Source organism: Triplophysa rosa, linkage group LG16 (assembly GCF_024868665.1).
Source record: "Triplophysa rosa linkage group LG16, Trosa_1v2, whole genome shotgun sequence".
NCBI lineage: Eukaryota > Metazoa > Chordata > Actinopteri > Cypriniformes > Nemacheilidae > Triplophysa > Triplophysa rosa.
Window position 1 is genome coordinate 14,542,840 of NC_079905.1, and position 14,749 is coordinate 14,557,588.

A 14,749-nucleotide genomic window follows, 5' to 3' on the forward strand; every position below is an offset into this window, starting at 1 on the left:
ACTGCCTGGGAATTGGCTCCTCAAGGGACAAAGGAAGCGTGTGTGTCTCTGTGTGTGTGTGCGTGTGTGTGTGTGTGTGTGTGCGTGCGTGCGTGCGTGTGTGTGTGTGTGTTTGTGTGCGTGTTTGTGTGCATGTGAGACAGTAGGAGAAAGAGTATTGAATGCGTTTATGCATAATGGTAAATCACAGTTTTACAACAACAGGCCTTTTATAAGAGACAGGGGTACTGTTATGTTATACAAGACCTGTTTTGGGTCCTGGTCCATGGATTCTTCCTTCATGTTTGGTTCAGGAGTTTATGTTATTTGGATGAATATTATAATAATTTAGAATAAACCACCAGCTAAAATTGCTTGGACTAAATAAATGAAAAGCACTTTGATGTATGGTCCTTTGCTATTCTCTAACTCTTGAAACTGCTAATTGGAAATTGGAGAATACAAATGATTAGATTATATTGATGCATTTGTCAGATGCTATTATCCAAAGCAACCTACAGTTTTCAAGAGATAGGCTATATTTTGTTTTAAATCAGTATTTGTGTTCCCCGGGGTTCAAACCCATGACCTTTACATTGCTAAAACAGGAACATCATACATGAATTGTAAATAAAAAACATTCATTATGGCTTATATAGTATGTTGAGGTTTGTTGAATATTTTATGTTTTGGTTTGTTTGGTTTGTTTTTGTTTGGTTTGGTTGTTTTGGTTTTAATAACTACTATTTTTTTAAATGACGGAAAAATATAAATAATAAAGAATGTTCAGGCATCGGTTTGGAAAAAATGTAAAAACTAAACTTACTCAAAACAAGAAATCAGCCAATGAGGTAATAAAAATCAACTTAAATTAAGTTTCACATCTTTAATAAGTATTTAAATGCAGTAATAATAATTTGTTTATTATTATTATTGTTAGTCGTATTATATAATTGTATTATTTGTATTATTTGTATATAATTGTTTAATAGCAATAATAATAATAATAGTCCTAATAATTGTTATTTATTATTGGTTTATTAGTTATTATTAGTTCATTTTTCTTATCCAATTGGCACATATTCTTTTAGGAAATTTTCTTCTGAAAACGAAACTTCATTTTGCTTTTCAAGTAAATGTTTCTCATATTCTTGTATCTCAAATTTTTAGATATTCACATGGAAAACATACTGGATATTCACTTTGAAAAAATGAAAACCAATATTAAGCAGGATATCATTGTTTGCTGTGTTCTGACTTGTATATCAAATTATTGTAAATTAAAGTATCATAGTAATACCATCTGATACCATCACGGTTCATGGTATGAGGGCCCCATATTACCAAGAGTTGAGTATGTTGCTTCTTTCTACAGTCGACAGGCTTCACTCTACCAAGGAAACTTGCTTCCTTGTCTTGTCCCAGTTCAGGAAAATAAATAAAACCAACTTCTTCGCAGGTTAAACACAGTTTGGGAATGTGCAGGAACTGTGTAAGCTATTTTCACATGGCGTAAATCAACAGCCAGCTTCCATAAATAAGCAACACAATGGTATGAAAATAAAGTCTCAAAAAGAAAAGCGTTGGCTTTCCTCTTTTTGCTTGAGCTCACATTCCTAGAAAAGAAGAACTTAAAGCCTAGTCTGCGTATTTCTCAGCCTCCTTGAGTAGTCACTACCAAACTCGCTGCCCACTTCCCGTCAGGATGGTGGTGCACTTCTACTTATTGCTACAACTGGTGGCATATGCAGAAGAGATCTTGGTAACACTTTACATTAAGGTACCCTTTATAAAGCATTTATAAATGTGTTCATTATTGATTAATAAGTCATTTACAAATGCATTATGAAGCAGTTATAACTGCATGAATAAAAAGAGGGATTCTAACGAAATACCTGCCAAATAGTGAGCCATTTTTAACTCACATGTTATAAATGCTTAATAAATGTATTTATTCATTATTTATTTGACTCGAAAGCAGATTCATAATTATCTTGATGTTGTTTGCAATATAGGCTGTCAGACTGGACACTGTAGGGTGTTATGTTGTTTTTCTTAAACCTGCTCACTATTTGGCAGGTATTTCGTTAGAATCCCCCTTTTTATTCATGCATTTATAACTGCTTTATAATGCATTTGTAAATGACTTATTAATCATTAATGAACACATTTATAAATACTTCATAAAGGGTACCTTAATATAAAGTGTTACCGAGATCTTTAAAGTGCGCTAACCTCTGTTATTTACTCACAAGTATAAATATAAAGTATAAGTACAGTAAGTGATATATGTTTAGCGATTAGCATTACAGTACCCTAAATATGAGCAATAACAAGAGTGACATCAATAAATGAATGTTTTTGTAGAGAAGGGGGATGCAAAAGAGATGTATATTGGCACACTTGGCTTGGTATGCACGTTCAAGGACACACACACCACACTCGCTTAAACTGATGGCAGACACCAATCACAGTTTTCTCTGATCAGAGGTGCCTCAGGGCGGGTGTTGGGGGTATGTGTTTTGTAAGTACAGGATGGGTGTGTGGTGGCTGTAATCCCTGACCCCCTCCCTCTGTTCCTCTCCTGGCCTGGGAAGCAGCATCGGGGGGGTCTCACACACAGGGTCATCGTACGCAGACAGCTGCGGGGCTGCCTGTAAGCAGCCGTTACTGCGGCCCTGTCTGCGCCCAATCTGAGCCTGATCCGCACAAGCTGTCTGACAGACATCAGGCCTGATGGAGGGATGAGGGGGTATGCAGACTACACTTGTTTGTGTGTTTTTGTGTGTGTGCGAGTTTATTTAAGTCAAAAATCAATTACATCAAATTACTTGAGAAGTGATTGAATATCAAACCAAAATTCACAATATTATTGCGATATCTTTTGAAATATAAATGAATGAAAAATCTAAAAATCAGTCAAATCATCTTTGTCATCTCTGTTATACTTTTCTGGTAAGAAACTTCCTACCAACAGTGTGAGTAAATGATAACAGAACTTTAACTTCTGTTTGAACACATTTCAGCCTGTAGATCCAAAGCATGGCTATAAAAAGAGGACCTTTGCCTTCCCAAAACTCATCTTTCTGTTATAACACGGGCAGACAGTGAACAACGTCTTCTTGTGCTCACATGTAACAGGAACTTCATAGCTGAGGTTTCAGGGCCTGGTGGAAGTGGTTGGCATGAAACCCCCATGTTTGTGTTTCTGAGCCAGAGGGACCTTTAGAAAACAGTCTGTCAGAGTTGAGAAGCGGCGGTCGAGCAGGGTGTCGCGGTAATGACTGCATAAACACCAATCAGACTATCTAAATCTTACCTTCAAGACCTCTGTAGGTTCACACGTAACTCAAAACTTCTGAAGCGCTTCAGATTAACGTAACAAAAGAGTGTTTCAGAAGAGTTTCAGAAACTTTTTCTCAAAACCCAAAAGTTAGGGGTGAATAATAGCTTTGACAATGCAATGAAATGGAGAATAAATAGAGACTTTGCTTCTCGTATTTTTCTCCTTAGAAAAACTGTAATCTCATGGCTTGTCACAAAGTATGCACAAATTTGTCAAGTCTGCAACCAAAATTCCAATATGACCCCAAACATTGCACATCAAATTCTTGCAAGACCAAACTATCTAAACCATTCACACAAATGTTTCAAGTTCTATGTCAACAATTGGCGCATATGTGTATGAGACCTTGCCTAAAGTAGTTTTGTGATTTACTGCTATATAAAATCATAATGGAAAGAACATTCTGAGAAAAGATATCCTTGATATCTTTAATATTGACTAATATTGAGTAACGCCATGTCAAAGATTCAAATCATAGTAAAATTTATGATTGAAATCAAACTTTGATGTCTTTAATCTCACAATTACACTGTGAAAACTGTTTACTGTGAATTTTGCCGTTTTTTACACATATTTTCGAAATAAGGTAAAAAAAATGTAATATTATGGAAAAACACTGCAAATTTACAAGAAAATTGTGACAAACTGTTATTTTACGGTATTTTACTGGCGCCAAAGCTGCCGGAAGATTGAGGTTTTATTTTTCACAGCCTGGATTTGACATTTTTCACATTTATTCTTACTCATAAATAATTCTAAAGATACTTACACGTAACATTACTAAGAACTCTATTATATTTTCTGTGCAACCTCAGAGCAAGATTTTTTTTCCTCTGAGACAGAATCTTGTAAAGCAGTCAATAATTTTACACGAGCCTGTTGATAGTACCAATGCTCAACTCAACTATTGTGTCAAATTGCAAACTGGGATATCACAGTGATACCTGTCAAACACAACAAAACCACAATCAGAAAGTTAAGATCACATTTCTTACGATCTCTACATAAAAACGGAGGTAGCGGGGCAAAGCCCCGAGCTTTAGAGATGTCACAGTTCCTGACCACTGACAGCTCTGTGATGTTTATGAGGCGTGTGTGACCCTGCAGCTGCTGTCAGCGATCAAGATCGAAACTCCACGACACTTAAACACATCAGGTTAAACACTTGCACTGTTAAATAAGCAGCTTGTGTATCTGGCGAAAGCCTAGACTGTATTGACAACACCTGTCCAGGAACATTAAAAAGGTCAGAAGCAGCAAAAAGAGTGTGTGAATGAAACTTACAAAATATAAGAAGGTGAAATACTAAACATTTGTGTATAAAGACATAAAATAGATTTGATCATTTTCTCTCTTGTCACTTTCTTTCTTCTGCAGAACACAAAAGAAGATATTTTGAAGAGTGTTGGTAACCGAACAAAATGGACCTTCATTGAATGACATGATGGTAAATAAATGATGAAAGAGTTTTGGACGAACTATCAGAGGTATATAACAAATCATTTTAGCATTATTTGTTTATTCATTACTATTAGCTGTAATAAAACGATTTTTCAAAATGGCAAAAGAAACAGGGTGGGGGGGTGACTTTATGCATCTTAAAAGTCCTAAACGTATTTCCTTCATGCAAAAAAAATATTGTCTTACCCCTTCAGGTTTCACTCCCTGCTTCTAGACAGTATCGGGCCGTGTGCCGTTCCGCCGTGTGGGGCTTTTTCCGGTTGCGTCGGCTGCCCCGCCGCCGGCCCTGGGAGATTGATTTCACGGGCTCAGACAGGCCCTAGAGATCCCAAACAATATTGCTGTCAAACAGGCTGCCCTCTGACCCCGTGCATTATGCGGGTCACGGGGCGGCGCTCTCCCAGGCTGCCGCACAAAGGTCAACTACTTGCATGTTTTGATCATCGCTAGCTTCATCGAATTAGAAGCTACACGGGTAAAATGTGCTGTGCTTGTGTGTGAGTGTGTTTGAATATGTCTGTCTGGGTTTTTATCAAATCCTGGCACCTCTGAGCAAAGTGTGAGACATTATTGAGATGAAAGAAATCTTATAAGCAGATGATTCTCCCTTTAAAGGAATAGTTCACTCAGAAATGAAAATTCTTTCATCATTTATTCACCCTCATGTTGTTCAAAATCTGTATGACTCTTTCTTCTGCAGAGCACAGAAGAAGATATTTTGAAGAACGTTAGTAAACAAACACCTTTGGCCCCCATTGACTTTCAGTGTATGACAAAATTCTTTTGATTTCCAGCGAAAAAGGAGTCCCATACAGGTTTTGAGTGACATGATAGTGAATAAATAATGACAATATTTATATATTTTTGGGTAAACTATCCCATTAAGGTCATTGCTGTTTAGGAGAAGCAACTAAATAATGTAGATTGCATTTGTGATTTTCCACCCTATGTGGTTTATTATTTGTTTACATGCCATAGCCAGTATTTTTAACTTTCTGTGGTGTGTTTTATATCTGCCTGTCAAAGCTTGGCTATTTCTTGCTTACACGCGCTCACACACACTCACCGCTAACTATGCAGAAGGCAGAAGATGAAAGCATGAGAGTTCAGAGACCCCCTTTCCTCCCTGACCACAGTCCCGTGGCTGATGTGTTCATATGGATGACCACCCACCTCGAGTCACCCCAGCACTCAAAACACCTCATTACGAGCGACTGCGTCTCTCGTGTACTATAACAGCTCGAGCCAATATCAACTTCATATTAACTACATTACAAAAGAACATAAAACCCATCAGAAATCTTTTATATCACACCTAAAAATGATATTGCTCAGAAAGCCATGGGTTCGGTTCCCACATACCAATGGTTTCTACCATACTGATTGCTCAGATGTCAATATTTGGTGGTTACAATACCCATGTGAAGTCACCCTTAAAGTTTTTAAAGCACAGTTTTCCATAGTCAGGTAAGTGAATTGTAACATCCATAACCGAATGGTCACATGCATAACCGTCCATATTTTACATAAATGGGTATGTGAAAAAAACTATTTTATGTTCTATAAAGAGCCATCCCATCTCCATTTGTTGGGTATTATTGCTTCTGGTCAGAACATTTTAATTCACAGAAATCCTACAAAAATGTTGTCTCTCAAAAACATGCGTAGTTTTTGTCACATCCATAACCCATTCGTTTTCTTCTCTTTTAAAATCAAAAACACGTACATGGGTTGATATTTTTATGACGTCTGGCCTTTATCATTAGAGTTTAGTAAACTATAATCAGATGATTCAATATATTGGTAATAAATACAGAATTTACATTTCAAGTTTTGACTGCAAATGTCACATCCATAACACTTGAAATGCCTTTCTATATATTTTCTGTATATTTTTATTACTTCTACACATTTTAACCTTTTACACACTATTAATTCTTATTTTATATGTATTTTCTTAATATTATTTCTCTATTAAAGCTTTTTAATGCTGGCCTACAAATATAGGAGGAGACGTACAGCTAATCATTACAACACTTCCTCCGCAGACAAAAATACACAAACGCACGCATTACGCACACAACAGCGGTGCATTTCGCACAGATAGTACGTAATTTTGCTAGACGCGGAAGAGGAAAGGCCTAGCGATTAATGCTATAAGTTGGGGAACTACACAAACGCCAGACGTGGAAGAGGAAGGCCTTGCGATTCTTGCTTTAAGTTGGGGAACTACACAAACGCCAGACGCACACCCACGCGCATGCACAAATGGCACAATGCAAGGTGTCACACGTATCTCAGAAATAAGCTCTACATCCTCTCCCAGTGAAAGAAACAAAGCCGGCCTTCCTCTTCTGTGTGGATTGAATACATAGCTATTTATAAACAATAACACGTCCCCCTGCTGCTTCTCCTGAGGAGGACAGGATTGTTTAACGCATTGTTTCAGAAAAAGAACATCTGTCTGCGCGAGTCGCAGGACGCCACAGCACAGCGTGAGGCAGCGCTCCTCACTGCCAGGCCGTCTGCAGGAGCGCAAGTGCGATTTCATCATGTCATCAGTTACAGCCAATGAGACCTAATGCTATTTTTTTTGCTGCCTTGATGTTTGAAAGTACACAGGCTGTTTTGCCTCCTCTTATGTAATAGACACATCGATGCTTATATATTAGCTTTGGTAAACAATCTGAAAGACATAAACTCAAAAAGCTGTGTCTTCTTTAAACTCCCCGTCTGCCCTTCTTGTGTGGGTAGACGACGCTACTTGGCACGGACAAAAAGGGATTGGAATAAAAACATAGCGACATGGAGACCCACTCGGAGAAGCAAAAACCTCAAGCTTGGAATGAGAAGTGGTTCTGGCATGCTTTGTGGGGGGAAATACTGTTGTGCTGTGGGCCCACACCTTCAAAGGAGAGCACTAATCACAACATGTGATGAGACACAAGAACAAAGGCCAACGTCAGGAGAAAATAACAGCGTGGGAAACCTCGGCGAACTTGAGTTACAGCGACAAAAAAGAGCCACCCCTGTCCCCGAGCACATACAAAAACACACACCAACACACGGCGGCTCTCTGTCCACCCCATTCTCCCTGCCACCCCTGGCGGAGGCGAACACCAGGAAGTTCATCCATACTGCCGGGCCGAGGCTGGTAGCAATAAGTACGTGAAAACGGCCAGAGTGCTTCCTCTCATTCAAGTGTGCGGTACTGATGACAATTAGACACGATGTGCGCGGGCTGATAAGCATCCATAAGCAGCCTATCAGAGAGAACCATACAGTACATAGAGAATAATGGGTCAACACATGAAGACTCATGCTGATGTCAATGTGTGGTTATTTAATACTTTTAATTTAGATTACAGACTCACTTACTGAGTTAAAGTTGATTTGGCTGGTTACATATTTAGGGGTTTTGCTAAATTATTGAAGTATTTACTTAGCTACTGAACAACGTGTTAGAGTTTTTTTGGATTACAGTCCACATAGATTATCAGATGTATTCTTCTTCTTCAGTTGAAGCGCAATATTGGTGTTAATATAAATACACTGTAAAAATGATTTGTTGTTTTTTGTTGTTTCAACTTAAAGAAATAAGTTACCTTGTTGCCTTAAAATTTTAAGTTAGTTCAACTTAAAAATATTAGTCAACACAACGATTTTGCAACAAATTCATTAAGTGAACTAATATTTTTAAGTTTAACTAACTTAAAATTTTAAGGCAACAAGGTAACTTATTTTTTTAAGTTGAAACAACAAAAAAACAACAAATCATTTTTTACAGTGTAGTTATATATTCAATGTTTCATTTAAATTATAACTTATTGCATCTAATTATTTATGATTTCATATTAATAACTAATATTTGTACATCAAAAACTGGTCCAAGAGCGCATCAGGTACTTAAAACACAATACTACAAAAACTATGGGTGCTCCAGAAAGGGTGCTAACAAATTTGAAAAAGTGGATTCTTCCAAAAAAAAGCAAAGATATACCACATCCAGGCACGTGGATATTTAAAAAGCCTTCATTTACAGGCCTACATACTAAAAACACCCTGTAAATAAAGGCTTTTTAAAATATCTATGTGAGTGCCTGGATGTGGAATATCTTTGCATTTTTGGAGGTAAGAATCCACTTTTTCAAAACTAAAAACTAATAATTGATCAATAACATGAAACATGCAATATAACTTTTATAACATCATGACTGGAAATGTAAACTTTTATGTATAAAAATGTGTATATTCAAGTAGGTGCTATAACTGATCACCATTTAATCGCCTTTTAGCTTTAACCCTTCAGTCCTGCCAATTATTATTATATGTAAATATTCAGTGTGCTATTATTCGAAATGATATTTGTAGCGTTTGAAAAAAATGTAACACGTTTTTTTTTTAATAAATTGTGATTTTTTTGGCACAATAATTGGTGCCTATCATTCTGCATATATTCTGATAATTATTTTAATATGTATTGTTATTATACTTATTATGATATGTACATACACCGTAAAAAACAACTAGTAAGATTTACTTATATTTACTTAAAAAAACTGTGTCGAAAAGCTTGACACACACAAACAATTATTTAATTTAGTTTAAAACTGACAAAACATTTTAAAATCCTACTTACTTGTTTAGGGTAGCTTATGTGACATATGTGAGTGCCTTGTTTTTATTTATATTTGCTTTGTATAATTTGTTTAGTGAAATTGCTTGTTTCTCTTTTTTGTTTTTATCTGATTGTTTTTATCTTGTTGTTATTGATTTCTAGTATATGTTGAAATTTTTTTTGTCCCTCTATTTTTACTTATGTAAAGCGCTTTGAGATGCTACTTTTAAAGGCGCTATATAAAACAAAGTTATTCTTATTATTATTACTAGTTGTTTTTCAGTGTAGTTGTTATTTTAATGTGTCTACAATTATTTAAATATCTAATTAGTAAGAAGTCGAGTAATTATGCCGAATGGTCTAGTAAATAAAACTGCTGTACGAAATGCAACCCACTGACGCACCAACTGTGCAGTGCATTATGTTTAGCCACCTGTTAAGAACACGCAGTGATCGACGCATGCACAGTGACTTGCCCGTTTTGATCGTAATGTGCCTGAGGGAATGCCCTTAACACACGCTACATGCTGGAGATTCATGAAGTACATTTAGCCTCGGTGGCTTCCTCGTACACACTGCACTCCTTCGGATGAGTTAGTATTAGATTACAGGTTCACACGCTCAGTCGCAGACCGCCCGTCGCCCCAACCAATTGCCCCATTCATTCCAGCGCCGGAGACGGCCGTCGCCCCTGATTGGTTATCAGCGCTCTCCTAAGAAACTTTCCCACGGCTAACGCGTGCTGACAGCCGGCCAGCCACGCCCTTCAGCTGGGCCAGACAACACAAGCGCCGGCGGAACCGGGGGGCGGAGCTCCGCACTCACGGACGAACAGTCTATTGGCCATTTGTTGAGCGTATTAAAAATAGCGGGCGGGGTTAAGATGCGATTCAGTCAGCTGACCTGTCACTCAATCTCGATGATTGGCTACCTAAGCGCCTAGCCCCGCCTCTCTTGGCTTGCTGTAGCGTTGAAATGATACCGTGGGAAAGCTTGTCGGTTCATACGGATGAACTTCTGTCTCACGCTGAGGATACGACCCAGAAGACAACATCGCAAAATGAAGAGAAATCACGACTTTAGCTCCTCAGACAGTGAGCTTGACGAGAACATTGAAGTGGAGAAGGAGAGCGCCGATGAAAATGCGTAAGTTTTATTGATTCGTCTTAATTCAGCGGCCTATATTTAACACGAAACACACTGAAGAGGAATCTGAGCAAGCCTATAATTATAAAAATAATATTCGTTTATTTGTGTTGTCGTGCACATTTTCAACATTGAAAAATGTCAGACCAAATGTAAGATAAATACGTTAAATGTTGACATAACTAGAAAACTGTTGCTTTAAGATGTTTCTCACGCTTCTCTTTTTTAAAGAAGCTGTCTCTTATTTGCTTTGTTTTGTTTTTAAAGCGGCGTGAATTCTCCTCTTGGATCGATGTCTCCATCTACAACCTCTCAAGTACAAGCGAGAAAACGTCGCAGAGGGGTAAGTGCAAGTCTCCATGAAAAACCCTTGACTACAAGTGATCTTTAATGCAGAGTAATAATGTTGTTGCTTTGTAATAATGCTTTCACAATCCTTTCAACAGATCATTGAGAAACGCCGTAGAGACCGGATAAATAACAGTCTGTCTGAACTGCGCAGACTGGTGCCCAGCGCGTTTGAGAAACAGGTGAGTCTCAATCACTGCCACTGACTCACATCTCTAACATATCACCATCATACATACATACATGATCCGTTATTATTGAATAACCCATTCAAATGATTTAACCCACGATCTGTTTTCGTTCTCAGGGCTCTGCTAAATTGGAAAAAGCGGAGATTTTGCAGATGACCGTCGATCATTTAAAAATGCTGCATGCAGCCGGAGGAAAAGGTAATTTTTTAAAACCGCACCCAAGTTGGCATACCACGTCATAATAACTTGCATTGAGTATTATTAAGTATGAATATTACAAATGTTGCGCTTATAAAATATAGGCTACTTATATAAACAATCTAATAATAGGCTATTTTAAATTCTTCAAGAAGGCTCCAGTACATTCATATGAATATAAAATATATGGAAAATATAGATGCATCAAAGTTTCATTACACTTTATGGTTACATTAACTTATCCCCCTTTGAGCATTATAATGTGTGTCTTACAAAAACTTTCAAAAAGATACAACGAAGCTCTTAAAAAGCCCTTCATTACAAATCTTGCAAAGTTTGTTGTTGGATGCACCCTTGAATTAAGAGATCGTGTATAACTGGGGATTTCCCACAGTTCAAACAGTTACCACACAACTGAAACAGGTCAAACGTGTAAACTTTCTTTTAATCTCTGTTGTTTATCTAGTGGCAATTTGGTTTCATTCTCAACCACTCCCAGCATGATCCATTTCGGGCACAATAGTCTTTCCTTTCACAAGCTCAAATCATTATCTGATCAAATCCCTCAACAGCTTTCTCTCTCTCTCCTACAGGTTACTTTGATGCTCACGCATTGGCCATGGATTACCGTGGGCTGGGTTTCCGTGAGTGTCTGGCAGAGACGGCCCGTTACCTCAGTATCATCGAGGGACTGGACAACACTGACCCCCTCCGCATCCGTTTGGTTTCGCACCTGAACAGTTACGCCTCCCAGAGAGAAGCTCACTCCGGTTTGGGTCACCTGGCGTGGGGCTCTGCTTTCGGCAGTCCTCCCGGCCATCTGGCTCATCACCTTCTCCTGCAACAACAGCAGGGGGCGCCACTCCCACGCAGCAGCAGCAGCAGCCCTCCATCCTCCACTTCATCATCATCATCTTCCTCATCTCCATCTGCCCCATCCACAGAGCCACACGCCCCCAGCAGGCTGACTGGCACGGTGATTACCGAGGCAGGGCAGACGGGGCCGCTGAGGGTGCCGCCCAGTACCTCCCGGCCTCCCGGGCTTACGCCACCTTCAGTGTCCAAGCTGTCTCCGCCCCTCCTGACGTCACTTTCAAGCCTTTCCGCATTTCCCTTCCCGCTGAGCGCATTTCCTCTGCTGTCCCCGAGCTCACTGGGTCCTGCGACTCCCTCCAGCAGCCTGGGGAAACCCTACAGGCCCTGGAGCATGGAAATAGGGGCCTTCTGAACTCTAAATGAACATTAGACTCTGTCGACAGTCAAGACTTTCTCTTTATTAAGAGTGAAAAACGATGCAGAACTGATGTACATGTTTGAATTACGCTGCATCTCATGATCTGAGATGGGCTCAGGAGATGGTCAGGTTCTAGTAGTTCAGTACAAATCTAGTTCTTCCCTCAGAGGAGCAAGGTACTATTCAGTTACCTGCCTTACCTTCTTGTTGAAGTGAAGAGATAGATATAGAAATAGAAAGACAGCAAGAGAGAGAGAGGGAGAGGTCATTTGGAGCAAAAGCAATGGTGAGATGCATATAAATAATGTAAAAAATTCAAATTAAATGGAGTTTTAAGGAGTTTTAAAGATGTCCCCAGCGTTTTGATCACAAAAATAAGTCATTTGCATCCTCATCTCAACGTCCAAGAGACGTCTAGGCTTCAGAATGAAAGTATTGTTTAATTTAAAATAAAATAAAAATGTTCAGCATCATCCCTATTGTTCGTATTGAGAATCTATGCAATCCAGTTGTGTGACTGATCTTTTGCAACAAAAACCCTCTCCAAATATACAAGACCTATGCAAGCGAGCCTGTATTCCTCACCTGAACTTCATGAGCAATAATAGTACTTTATTTTTATAAAGATTTTAAATAATTCTGGTCAGTGACCTAAAATGTTTCTACTGTGTTTGTGTGTTAGAAATGTGTTGTTTGCAGGGAAATTTCCTTTTTAACAGTGACAATCTAGACGCTTTTTCACGAGTGACAATCTCTCAGAAATGCACTAATTTAATCATAATAAAAGTTTGTTATTAACAGACTTGTGTGTTCGTGCATACATGTTCATCCATCAGCCCAAAACATCTCTCTCTCTTTGTCTTGAGGAGTGTTATGGAAAAGATTCTTTTTAATAGGGAATTTGCACTGGCATATCAGATATTTCAGAGAGAGGAGAAGAGATATATTGACATTTATACATCTTTGGATGTTTGTTTCCCGAGAATCACACCTTGATAGCGCTACACATCACCAACGGAACTGTATACTGGAAGAGATGGTGTGGTACTGTGTCTGTCCCTCACTGACCTGTGTGACTTTCTTGTAATAAAATCATTTTATATTTATTTGTGTTTTGCCACATTTCCGTTTGTACTTTTTTAGTGATATTGCATAGACAATTACAGTATGTAGAGCGAAAGAGAGAGAGAGAGAGAATGTTTTAGGTTACAAGCACACAATTTTTATGCTCACAGTAAACTACATATTTTATCGTCTATAATTGTTGCCAAAATGTTCAGATCATACTGTCCTAACAGGTGCACGTATAAACACAAGCCTTAGATGTGATTTAATGGATTGAGATGAAAAGTTCCTTTCATGCCATTGAAATGAGGCACTGCACATTTCTATAGGCTTGAACCAGTGCCTGTATGCGTGCGTTTTGAACTGATATCAAACACGACCCAGGGCCTTTCTGTGGCCTCTCTATGTATCCAGGAAGCCATTAAGAGCCAAGGGATATCCTGGACAATGGCAGCCCGGCTGGCCCGGACTGTGAGAGGAGGAGAGGGAAGGATAGAGTGAGATGCGAGGGAAAGAGAGAGATGGAAATGTGGGAGGAGATGGGTGCACAGAGCAGCTTTGTCCCTGAGCAATCACAGCAGCCTGCTGAGCTCCTGGTGTGGTGAACTTCCACGCTAACACCGCTGGTGGTGTGACTACCAGCCAAAGCTTCTTTATTTCTCTCTCTTGCTTGCTTTAAATCTGTTTTAGAGACTTTTATCATGAATTCCCCCCTGGGAAGGACTGTTTGTGAGTTGCATTTGCAAAAACTGGAATTTTAAATAGATGGCTGTAGCTGCTAGTTTAGAAAAGCAGTCAAACTATTTCTGAAGTATGCACTATGCAAACTGAGAGGCTAGGCTATACACATTTTCGGTTTGTATAGCATAACTGAATGACCAACAATCGACCATACATTTATAATATACGATATACATGTCATACTAGTAACAGAGAAGTATGACAGACAGGTGTAATCCATAGGGAAGTAAGCTTTTGTCTGTGAATGTGCGAGACTTCCGGTTCATACGCGCTATAAATAACTAGAAGAATAACAAAGTAGTAAACAGTAATAATTGTGCTACAAATAAGTGTTTTTATCATTTTGACCATACATTAAAATAATATGGCAATAAATGCCAGTTTGTAGCACAACTAGCTGTTTACTGAAGCTAAAAAAAAAA

The 14,749-nt window shown here is 38.6% G+C and overlaps 1 protein-coding gene across 1 annotated transcript; it reads left to right on the forward strand.

The window, feature by feature from the left end:
* Positions 1-10,393: 10,393 nt before the first annotated feature.
* Positions 10,394-13,606, forward strand: hey1 (hes-related family bHLH transcription factor with YRPW motif 1). The gene is made up of 5 exons (XM_057355097.1): positions 10,394-10,550; positions 10,818-10,893; positions 10,997-11,080; positions 11,206-11,287; positions 11,881-13,606. Exons 1-5 carry the CDS (start codon positions 10,414-10,416, stop codon positions 12,513-12,515), a joined length of 1,014 nt encoding a protein of 337 aa, XP_057211080.1. The 5' UTR covers positions 10,394-10,413; the 3' UTR covers positions 12,516-13,606.
* Positions 13,607-14,749: the final 1,143 nt, after the last annotated feature.